Source organism: Coregonus lavaretus (genome assembly GCF_964263955.1).
Source record: "Coregonus lavaretus genome assembly, chromosome: 30".
Classification (NCBI taxonomy): domain Eukaryota; kingdom Metazoa; phylum Chordata; class Actinopteri; order Salmoniformes; family Salmonidae; genus Coregonus; species Coregonus lavaretus.
This window is the reverse complement of record NC_140017.1, coordinates 22,302,205-22,314,319: the sequence shown is the minus strand read 5'-3', so window position 1 is coordinate 22,314,319 and position 12,115 is coordinate 22,302,205. Positions and strand designations below refer to the sequence as shown.

Below are 12,115 nucleotides of genomic sequence, written 5' to 3'. Positions count from 1 at the left end.
GCAAGCCTCCTCCTCCACCCTCTGTCCCCAACCGCAGCATTTATGTCGTATCTCGCACCCTACACTCGTCTGTCCAATGCATGTAAATAACTTCCCCACACTGATTGGTTAAGTAAATTAATGTTGAGCTAAATGTAAAAAAATAAATATTTCAGAGGTTTAAAAAGGAACGATATACACCATTACTTTTTTTGGGTACAAACTGGTTCAGAACTTTATTTTGCTGGTCGGAACAGTGGAATGAAACAAAATAAATAAGGCTTTGTTCAGATTGGAAAATTATTTCAGTTCCAACCCGACTGTCTGACTTCAGCAGCCAGCATGTTTGTTTTTCCCACAACCAGGAGGGGGGTAAATCACACAAAAGCACACCATGATGTGATATGTGACAGGCCTCAGCAGTCACAATCACACAATCTCCCCCCTTGTCAGTTATGTGAGAGAAATCTCTCTCAAGCCTTTGTGCTGTGAGGAACAGTGAGGACAATCTTGACAGTAGAGATGTGATCTGAAAAGCCACTCAGGGAGATAGAAAGCAGCCCCAAAGCTCTCTGCCTCCCCACATCCATCTAGGCTCTCTCCCTCCCTCTCCATCATTCACTCTCTCTGTCCCTCTCCCTCCCACTACCTCCATCCCCACCTCTCTCTGCATATTTCATATCCCTGTGTGTGTCCCAATTACTGGCTGACAGACCCTGTCCTCCAGTTAGTGGCTCAGAGAGAATTGAGACTTCCTCCCTCCCTCCCTCCCTCCCTCCCCAGGCTCTGTGTCCCATAACCCCCCTACTCTGCAGCTCCCATTCCCTCTCCAACCCTGGTTCCTAACTTCCCACTCCTCCCCATCAGAGCTGAGATTCTGTCTGTAGTGCATGCATGAATCATTTGAGTCATCCTTTTTCTTCCTCTGTAGCTGATGAACCTCACAAGCAACCACAGGCATCTGCCTAAACCCTGCTCCAATAGAGATCAGGGAAGCTAGTGTCTATGGGTAATTACATTTACATCATTTAGCAGACGCTCTTATCCAGAGTAATGTCTGTAACTTGACAATAGCACGACACGGCAAGATCACTAATCATCATGGTTGTCAGCAATGACGTACGTTAATGTCATCCTGTCTAAATACTGAACAGTGGACACCTAAAGTCACCTCACCTCCTCCTCCCTACCCATACCCCATCAGCTCCCTAACACAGTAGGATTTCAGCCATCTAATCATAACGGTCACCTCAATGGTACGGGCACTGGGCGATGTGTCCCTGCAGAGGCATTGATTGATCCCTTACCCAAATCCAGAGAGACCCCATTCCCTCCGAAAGAGGAAGAAAAAAAAGAAAAAACATATCACACCATAAAAAAGGATAAGAGGAAAATCAGTGTCTTTGATGCCTCTCTCCTGCCAACTCTCTGAACCTCCTACAGTGAGTTCAGCTAACAGGTGACATAGGGAGGATACACACATAAACACAGGTGAGAAAGCTACAGTAATGAGAGAACATGTTGGGAAGTTGGTAGCACTTTGCACTGGAGAACAAAAAAAAAATCATCCTGCCACACAGGTGTTTTACTGGTGTGACACCAAATCAATAGCGGCACAAAATGGCACTCAGCTGTAGTCAACAGCAGTGGTTCCCAACTCCGGTCCTCGAGTACCCCCAACAGCACATTTTTGTTGTAGCCCTGGATAAACATATCCGATTCAACTCATTGAGGGCTTGATGGTTAGTTGACTAATCAAGGTGTGCTTGTCCGGGGCTGAAATAAATGTGAACTGTTGGGGGTATTCGAGGAACGGAGTTGGGAACCACTGGCCTACAGCATATGTACTGGGGCGTATTCATTACGCCAATTCTGTTGTAAAATGTTTCTTAAATGGAAACAACCCTTTAGCTCAGTGGAAGCAACCGGAACAGACCTACCTGCATTTGTCCAATAGAACTATCGTTTTGCTCTGTTTGCTTCCGTTTGGTTATTAAACGGTCAATGAATACGCCCCTGTAAGTTACTCACATAGCTCTGCCAGCCAGGTTGGTGTGGACATGCTGCTTGAAGTCAGGATACTTGGAGGCCAAGTAGGCAAAATCCGGAGGCTTGTCTTTGTAGCGGTTCCGCGGGTGCATTGATTTGTTCAGTGACATTCTCACTTCACTGTGGAGGAAGGACACATAGTTGTATTCAAAGGGTTGGAACGCTAACAAGTTACCTAACTGACGTAGATGCGTGTAATAGCCTGCATACGAAGGTAAAACTATGGGGATATTAGCTAGCTTGTTAGCGAACTACAGGCATTCATCAGTAAACTGCAAGTTAGCTAGCTAGCTAAAGCAAATTTCAACTCCACGCTGCCTGTCAACAAGATGGCTAGCTAGACCTCTCTAAACGAGATACGTTAGCTAACCTCTTGTTATAATGGTGGTGACTTGAGTACCTGAAATATTCGCTCGGAATATATTCCAAATGTTTGAAAATGTCAAGAGTTGTCTTGCACACACGAGTTGAGAACTGACGTTGGACTTCTTGCACAAACGTTCAGACAGCGTTTCTTCCGGGATGGTGGATGAAGTCACAACTCTGCGCCGAGACGTTGACGTCAATATTCAGCGCATTTTTTGAAACAGTCATCCAAAGACACAACATTTTTAAGGGTAACTGCTATCCGGGATCCTTGGGACGCCCATACCCTAAACTTAACAATTTTAAATATCAACTTCAATGGAGTAGGATCCCAGATAGCACGGACCTTTTGAAGTCTGACAGGCTGAGGCTACATACAAAAGTTTATGGACACCCCTTCAAATGAGTGGACTCTGCTATTTCAGCCACACCGTTGCTGACAGGTGTATAAAATCGAGCACACAGCCATGCAATCTTCATAGACAAACATTGGCAGTCGAATGGCCCATACTTTCAACGTGACACCATCATAGGATGCCTGGAGTGGTGTAAAGCTGGAAGCACAGAATCGTCTAGAATGTCACTGTATGCTGTAGCGTTAAGATTGGACTCTGGAGCAGTGGAAACGCGTTCTCTGGAGTGATGAATCATGCTTCACCATCTAGCAGTCCGACGGACGAATCTGGGTTTGGCGGATGCCAGGATAATGCTACCTGCCCCAATGCATAGTGGGGCTGTTTTTCATGGTTCGGACTAGGCCCCTTAGTTCTAGTGAAGGGAAATCTTAACGCTACAGCATACAGTGACATTCTAGACGATTCTGTGCTTCCAACTTTGTGGCAACAGTTTGGGGAAGGCACTTTTCTGTTTCAGCATGACAATGCCTCAGTGCACAAAGCGAGGTCCATACAGAAATGGTTTGTTGAGATCGGTGTGGAAGAACTTGACTGTCCTGCACAGAGCCCTGACCTCAACCCCATCGAACACCTTTGGAATGAATTGGAACTCCAACTGCGAGCCAGGCTTTATCGCCCAACATCACTAATGCTCTTGTGGCTGAATGGAAGCAAGTCCCCACAGCAATGTTCCAACATCTAGTAGAAAGCCTTCCCGAAAGAGTGGAGGCTGTTATAGAAGCAAAGGGGGGACCAACTTCATATTAATGCCCATGATTTTGGAATTAGATGTTCGACGACATACTTTTGTGTATCATCAGTAGTATTCTGGCAACAATTTCTAAATTATCTTGAGTGTGTGGTTGATTGATCTATAATCCACATGCAAATTGTGCTTCCTTACACTTGACTTCATTCAGAAGCAGATGGCAATATGGCAATTGTACACCTCACCCACCCAGTCAAACATTGCTAAGGGGCTACAGTAAAACAGATTGACACATGCTCAAATGTATCCAAGTGAATTAAACTATTCCTTGAGCAAGTATACTTTTGAGTCGTAGCCTAAACTACTCAGCATGATTAATCTGTTCCCAGAGCTGCATTTTACACTTCACCTATTATTTTCAAGATCATGAGATATTTATTGTATTGTAGTCAGACAATTAGATGTAGCATAAAGGTTCTAGCCAGGTGGTACCATGCACTTATCTGGTAGAATGCAAAGAAATAACTAAAGACACCAACATGGTCTTAGAAATGCAAGACTTGGATTTTGGGGTCTGTTAATGTAAAATGTAAATCACGTTCTGTTCAAAGTAATGTTTCCATCCTCTCTAGGCATACCTCACAGCTGTGAACATTAATAATGAATCCCTCCCATTATATTAATACTTCACACACACAGTATACTGGCAATATGTCATTATGAACATTAAATTATTAATGTCAATAGCCCTAGGCTGTCTATCATTATTGACCTAAGAAAAAATACATCATGCCATTCCCTGAAGAAAATCATGAAAATGTTAAGATGCGCCTTCCCTGAAGCCGTTAGCTCAAAAATCAGTAAATCCCTAAGTGAACTGATCTGTTATAGACATGTAATATGATGTCAAGCTGTGCTGTTCTTTGTTGCGAACCCCCCTCCCCCAATAAAACGACAACATCTACAGATTTTTCTTTAATTATGTTGCAAACAATAATGACATCCAGATATTTTGTTAACAATTTTGCTGTGAGAGAAAGACCATGAAAGCAAACAAATAAATCCTGTTCAAGCTGTGAAGAAGTCTGAAGCCCTCAATCTATTCACAAGGCAGATTATAGCAGACGGATGCAGTTGAGACTGGGGGGAAGGACCAACAGACAGTGCAAGCTTGTCTGCCAGTCCCTCTGATCCACCTAGCCAGTGCAGCATAGGGATTGCTTGGGACCTGCAAATAGCAAAAAGTGATTTCTTTTCACAGGGCACAGGGTAGGTACAACAGCACAGTTATGTAAAGCATTCATTCAATGACAACTATATTACAAGAGGGGACACACATTCTCCCTCCCGACAATTTGTTTATAGACCTTTCTTGTCTAACCCAAGAAAGGGAAAGCGGAGTTTTTCAATAACAATAAGAGTCAAGTCTAATATCCATTTAGGTTAACTTCAGGCCTGGTTTAGAATTTACACCCAAGGATCCTGATATCGTAATACTGAATTTAGCCAATCAAAAGAGAGAATCGGCTTTATCAGGAAGCTAACTTAGTCTAGCATCGAGAACAGAACAGATCAGGACATCTGAATGCTGAAGCTAAACCAGAATGTCCTTCTTCAGTTACTCCATTATTTTGGGTTTCAGCTAAAACACGTTTTATGGTGCATTAGCACCAGTCCAATTGTCCTATTGATGGCTGGTGTATGGAGTAACGCACGTCGACTCTCCAATCAAAGTCTCTCACTCTGACAGAGCGAAAGCAGCTTGGAGAAAGACCATTCTGGGTCTGACTAAATGCATGGGGGTTTCTAGTCTAGAGGAGGCTTAAGTGGTTTTCTCTCAATGAGAGGATTCTTTTCTCTCTTAGAACATCTTTAGTCTGCCGCAATCCCTTCACATATACAGAGGAAGGAGACAATTAATTAATTTACAGATCTGTCCTCTGACAGCAACAAACAAACCACCACATTAAGTACAGAGCCGTCTGTCTGCAGCCATCATATGCCAGCCTGTCTGGTAGAGAGTCTGTCTGGTGTCTTTGAAAAGTTAATATGCAAAATACACAGTATACATACATAGATACAGAGACCATACACCCGCTTACTGGTAAGAGACAGTAGGGGTACAACCCCTTCTCGTAAGAGATGGAGTTCTCTTATCCTACTTCTCGCTCTTTTTACAGTATATAATTTGTCAAGTGGACCAATTAGCGATTCGCCTTTGACAGCTTAGCGGGGTGGCCTGTGGCTGATTGAGTCTGCGTCTGAAGTGCACTACTTTTAGGGAATAGGGTGCCATTTCAGACTCGGCCTGAGTGTCAGTTGCTTACATCACAGCACTTGAACCAGAAAGGCCCACCAAACCAGACAGATCAGCCTCTGGTACATGCAGCAGTTCTATTGTCGACAGGTCGAAGGTCACATCATCACACTAGCCACTATCAGAGGGTTCAGAGGTCAGCAGCAGCAGCTAGCAACATCCAATCAAATACACACAGAAAGAGGAACAGGAAGATATTCGGCAAAGAAGCTTAAGATAATAAGATTGGTTATGCAAGTGGAATTCTTTATAGAATTGCATTGTAATGGAAAAAGGCTGATTTAAATAAAATCTTGTTTATGCATTTTTAAATTTAAAATCGAACAAACGACCAAAGATCTAATGAAAAGCAGGGATGTGCAAGATAATGATTTCTTCTCACCTGCTGCAGTGTAAGAAGAAGCAAGATGTTATTTTTATTTTATTTGAAGGGAAATGGAATGGTTGGTCTCCATTGTCATGGAGGGATTTGGTTAGATTAGACTTCGTTCCAATTGTCATTTTTCATTATTTCTTCAGCCTAGATTATAAAATGAACAGAATAGGATAAAGATGTGCCTGCCACCCAGGAGACGACTGCAATGTGTTAGTCGGCCTGTGGAGTTTGGCCCCGAGAGCTCTTCACTAGGAAAGGCGTCTAAGCACTCTTGCACAAACGCAGCACAGTAGGCCTAGCCCAAGACCAAAGCCAAGGCCAGTCTGTGGCAAGGGAGCTGCTTTATGTAGCCTTAGGGGTGAAGATCCCTTTACAAGAACTACCATCAGACCGCTCTACTGTACAGAGAGCACAAGCTTTCATTAGTATGTCTACTGCTAGCATTTTATTTAATCATCAATTGAATGAATGAATCCCCCCAATAGTTCAATAGTCAGTTTGGTGGAAACACAGATTTGGACACTTCACTACAGCCCAGTAAAAAGCTTTAGTTTACATGTCTTTTCCCCCCACAGAAACAGCTTTATTACCTCTCAATTTCTTTTTTTTTCTTTTTTCTGGAGCGATCTTTTGCACATCCCAAAACAAACCTGAGGGGCAACTTTGACTCCTTGTCATGCTATGACGACGTCTCTCCTACTGAGTCCGACTCATTCGAAACTTGCATATTTCATCCAAAGCTAAGGCTTAAGCTTGCCCTCCCTAATTTACACAGCCCATATTAGCAAGCAGCACAAGACAAAGGCCAACTGAGCATCAAATCTCTTACATGATTCCTGTAGTATAACAGACAAAACCCAGCAGTAACCTGATTTGTCATATGGTTAGAAAAAGGGATAGGGTTCAGTTGAGTCCAATGGAAATCACTCAGGTTAGACTTGAGACATCAGTGAGCCATCTTACAGAGGGAGGGAGACACCTAAAAGGTCCTTCTTTTCAAGTGAAATGAAAAGACGTGATCCCTGATGTCTGCTGCTAAAGGGCCAAGTGCTAGAGAAAGGCTGAGGCGCTCGCCTGATCAGTTGCGGCCAACCGTAAGGCCCAGTACCGGGCCGAACAGACAGGGGGTAACGTTTCAGGGAGGAGTAACCTCACGCTATCGGCTCACATAGCCTAAATGCTAACCTGAAAGCTATCAGTCCACTGAGTTTTTTACCTAAATGCTAACCAACTGAAATAAGGGCGCCAGCTGCGCAGCCTAGCCAGGTTAATTCATTCAGATGCCAAAAGAGAAATGTTATCTGATCCAATAAACGTGAAGCAGAATACATTTATTGGATAGAATAATTCTAAGGCTATCAGGAGTGGTTTTGATACTCAGTTTAGGACGCGTTGTCATGACAAGAGTACAAAGCTGTTTTTTTTTCTCAACCCCCAGATGTCCAAAGATAGACAACAGTTTCAAACATTCGTATATGCAGCCATTAATATATTATCTAGTTCCACATGAAGAGAAATGGTATGCACACTTCAGAAGTGATGTTACAAAGCTACAGATTATTCCAATAACAAAACCCCCCACAGACAGACAATCTCATATCCTCTGGCATCAAGGGATTATACTTCTCCTTTTGTCGTTTCTTCCCCTCAAAAGGTAACCGACCGACAGACTACAACAGTGAAAAGGAGAGAAAATACAAAGAAAATAAAAATACAGAAAAACCTAAAGAAAGAAATGTGGACAAAAATAATAAATCTGACACGTAAAGAAACGACACTGTCGTTTTTTTTTTAAATGATCGGTTTTAGTGCCCTACATTTTACACCCAGTCAAAGAGTGTGTCCCAAAAGGCACTCTATTCCCTGTATAGTGTACTACTTTTTACCAGGTATTGCAGCATATAGGGAATAGGGTGCCATTTGTGACACAAAGAAATATCTGCCTTCGGTAAGTAGGTAGGTAAGGCTGCATGTGACAACAGACTTAGCCAGTTAAACCTATGTTAAACCTATGGTACTTCTAGACAACGTTATCATGTACATTTACAGTTTACAATTTTGGATTCATCATCACCATGCAAGAATACTTTTTTTGCTGTGTAACATTTAATAGCTCAATCTACATCCAGAATAATGTACATAAAAGGACCATAGTTATTGGACCAGAGAGCGTGATGACAGGATAAGGTATTAACCATGGTGTGTGAGTGTAGCCAGAGGAGATGAAGGAGATGGTGGGAGGTGAGGTGGGGTGCATGGGGGTGGAATGAGGCCTAGAGGGTGTGGCGGTGGTCCGATCTCCTCAGGTCTGATCTGATCAGCGACACTCCCACACTTTTACAGTTTGATCTACGCTCCCAGTGACGACGTACGGAGCATTCTTGTGGAAATCTGAGGAGAAGAGGATAAAGGGCATCAGTACAGTAGATAGTTTGTTTCTTGTCAATTCACTTGCTTTGGCAATGTAAACATCTTTCCCATGCCAATAAAGCCCTTTGAATTGAAATTAATAGAGAGAGAGAGAGAGAGAGAATTGGTTCTCTCCAGAGGAGATGGCAGAATAATTCGTTAACTTCCACATTAAAGGCGATTTAAGTCCATTTATCACAAACCTATATTCCATTTAGCAGTATGACCTGAATATATATTTTTTTATTATCAATAGTTGAATTGGGGCATTTCATTAACTAGACAAAGCTCTCAACCTCTTGGTACATGCATCACACAGAGAAGCACAACACAACTACCTCAAAAGGTGCTTTGTCTTTTCCCAAAAAATATCCAAACAATAGCTTACAGCAGTGCTGTGTGTGTGTGTGCACGCAGGGCTAGATTTCAGAAGCTGGGGCTTCAAACAGCACTACCCTGCCAGGAAAGCTGGCTGGATAGCTGGAGTCTCCTTCTCCGGAGAGTTCCCTAGCCTTGATCTGCTCAGAAGCCTCAGATTTGGGGAAAAGTGAGAAAATCCTGGAGCGTTGGTCTACCTATTAGACACCAGCTGCTAGTCCCAAAGATACTGAGCCAGGCAAGACCAGTATATCAAAACGCTACACCCCCCTCCTATCCATCTATGCCTAACCCCATTAAACCACCGCCCAAAACAGCTTTGTTTAACCCCTGCTCTGGTCCTCTCTCTCTGGGGCCTATAGCATGATGGGCTAACGTTTTACGTTACAAAATGTTTTTGTAGTACTGAGCGATTAGTCAGTTCAGTCACGTTTTTGATTTCAATAATTTTTTTTACATTAAATGCACTATGCATTATGTGCGTTGAATACTGTAACACAGAATAAAACAATTAATAAAAGTCCCAGGATGGTAGTGACTGCCCATTACTGCTTATCACTTATTAACCATCATTTATTCACATTACTTTAATAAAATATTTCAGTTGTGTATGTTACATACATTTTATTTCATGACTTTATTCTTTCATACCAAGTCATCATCTCATCTTTATAGAACTGCTGCCTATAGTGTCTGACAAAAAAAAATCCCTTCTCTCTTCCATAGCAGGCATAATAGAAACAGAACGGACAAGTAGATGCGCAAATGGATTATGGTCATTGTAGTCAATTACCACGTTGTGCGTTAAACTATGTAGAATATTGGCCTGTTGGAAACTACAACTCCCTACTACGTCGCACAGTTCAGGCTAGATCTGATTTATCTCTAGAGAAACTGTGCAATGTGTGCATTGAGCTCACAGAAAAAAAAAGAAAAAAAACTGAAGTGGAATTAGTTGTTTAAAAACCGAAAAATAACCGACATTTCGGTTAATCGCCCAGCACTAACATTTTGCAGTACTGAACAAGACACAGCTGTAACTGACGCTGACTGTAGGAGAAGAGAAGATTGAGAGCGGCTTACCCAGAGAGGTAACAAAGTGTTCATGGGCACTCAGGGTCTTCATGCAACGCTTGTTCTTGTAGTCCCAGATCCTTAAGGTCTTGTCGTCAGCACAGCTCAATATGAACTTGCCTCCGGGGTGGACAAGCATCCCGCGCACCCAGTTATCATGGCCAACCTGGGACAAAAGCGTTTGGTTAGAATTGTAAATACAAAATCTAGGGCCAGTTTCCCAGACTACTCCTGGTCTAAAACTAACTTGCTTCTTAGTCCAGGACTATGCTTAGTTCGGGAAACAAGACAACCTGGGACAGAGCGTTCGGTTAAGACTAGGGTTCAAGAAAGTCAATCATATTACAATTCATGTCATGAGGAATGGATTCAACGTCATAAATGGGGACATTTTTCAATTAAAACTGCATGAATCGAAAATGACCATCTATTGTATGTCTATGATTAATGGTCCACTCACCAGTGTCATAAGGCACATCCCAATGCTGACGTCCCACATCTTGATGGTCTTGTCTCTGGAGCCAGACAGCAGGAAAGGGCCCGGCTTACCACTCTTCTTAGACTGGAAGGACACAGGGAGAGAGAATACGATAAGCTCCAATTGCCGCCGTAAAATGCCAATACAGAACCTATACCACAACCTTTGATTGATAAATACCATCTTAGCATCAGGGGAAATGGACTACAAACTAAATAGTTATCAGAGGATGCATCTCCAGAGCAGGGCACAGGCCTACACTTTAGATGTTCAATTACAGACTCTGCTTTGATATAAGAGTATGTGGACACCCCTTCAAATTAGTGGATTCGGCTATTTCAGTCACAACCATTGCTGACAGGTGTATAAAATAGAGCACACCGCCATGCAATCTCCATAGACAAACATTGGCAGTAGAATGGCCTTACTGAAGAGTTCACTGACTTTCAACGTGGCACCGTCATAGGATGCCACCTTTCCAACAAGTCAGTTTGTCACGTTTCTGCCCTGCTTCCCCGGTCAACTATAAGTGCTGCTATTGTGAAGTGGAAACGTCTAGGAGCACCAACTGCTCAGCCGCGAAGCACATAGCGCGTAAAAATAGTCTGTCCTCGGTTGCAACACTGACTACCGAGTTCAAAACTGCCTCTGGAAGCAACGTCAGCACAAGAACTGTTCGTCAGGAGCGTCATGAAATGGGTTTCCATGGCCGAGCAGCCGCACACAAGCCTAAGATCACCATGCTCAATGCGAAGCGCCGGCTAGACTGGTGTAAAGCGTGCCACCATTGGACTCTGGAGCAGTGGAAACGCGTTCTCTGGAGTGATGAATCACCCTTCACCATCTGGCAGTCCGACAGATTAATCTGGGTTCGGCAGATGCCAGGAGAACGCTACCAGCCCGAATGAATAGTGCCAACTGTAAAGTTTGGTGGAGGAGGAATAATGGTCTGGGGCTGTTTTCCATGGTTCGGGCTAGGCCCCTTAGTTCCAGTGAAGGGAAATCTTATCGCTACAGCATACAATGACATTCTAGACGATTCTGTGCTTCCAACTTTGTGGCAACAGTTTGGGGAAGGCCCTTTCCTGTTTCAGCATGACATTGCCCCCCATGCAAAAAGCGAGGTCCATACAGAAATGGTTTGTCGAGATCGGTGTGGAAGAACTTGACTGGCCTGCACAGAGCCCTGACCTCAACCCCATCGAACACCTTTGGGATGAATTAGAACGCCGACTGCAAGCTAGGCCTAATCGCCCAACATCAGTGCCCAACCTCACTAATGCTCGTGGCTGAATGGAAGCAAGTCCCTGCAGCAATGTTCCAACATCTAGTGGAAAGCCTTCCCAGAAGAGTGGAGGCTGTTATAGCAGCAAAGGGGGGGACCAACTCCATGTTAATGCCCATGATTTTGGAATGAGATGTTCAACAAGCAGGTGTCCACATACTTCTGTGTACACATGTAGTGTACGCACAGATATAAAAAGTCATTAAATGCCTCAGAGTTCTGAGTTCCGCAACAAGGGAGGACATGTTCTAACAGTTTGGGTTCCCCTGTGCAGGCTCATCTCAGCACGTACAGCAGAGC

At 43.5% G+C, this 12,115-nt stretch overlaps 2 protein-coding genes across 3 annotated transcripts in view; both read right to left on the bottom strand.

Annotated features, from left to right (window-relative positions):
- LOC311105874 (RNA N(6)-adenosine-methyltransferase mettl16-like) overlaps positions 1-2,559 on the bottom strand; it is a 35,214-nt gene extending 32,655 nt beyond the window's left edge. Inside the window, exons 1-2 of the mRNA XM_084148097.1 lie at positions 2,429-2,559; positions 2,011-2,148 (exon numbers count right to left, since the gene is read on the bottom strand). Of these exons, the coding sequence (XP_084004223.1) occupies positions 2,011-2,138 (128 nt within the window). The 5' untranslated portion in view covers positions 2,139-2,148; positions 2,429-2,559. The remainder of the gene's footprint in view (positions 1-2,010; positions 2,149-2,428) is intronic.
- Positions 2,560-6,617: 4,058 nt separating this feature from the next.
- Positions 6,618-12,115, bottom strand: part of LOC311105382 (lissencephaly-1 homolog A-like) — a 61,588-nt gene continuing 56,090 nt past the window's right edge. For both annotated transcript variants that reach the window (XM_084147521.1, XM_084147522.1), the window contains exons 9-11: positions 10,513-10,614; positions 10,062-10,218; positions 6,618-8,582 (exon numbers count right to left, since the gene is read on the bottom strand). In XM_084147521.1, coding sequence (XP_084003647.1) covers positions 8,509-8,582; positions 10,062-10,218; positions 10,513-10,614 — 333 coding nt within the window. In that variant the 3' untranslated portion in view covers positions 6,618-8,508. The remainder of the gene's footprint in view (positions 8,583-10,061; positions 10,219-10,512; positions 10,615-12,115) is intronic.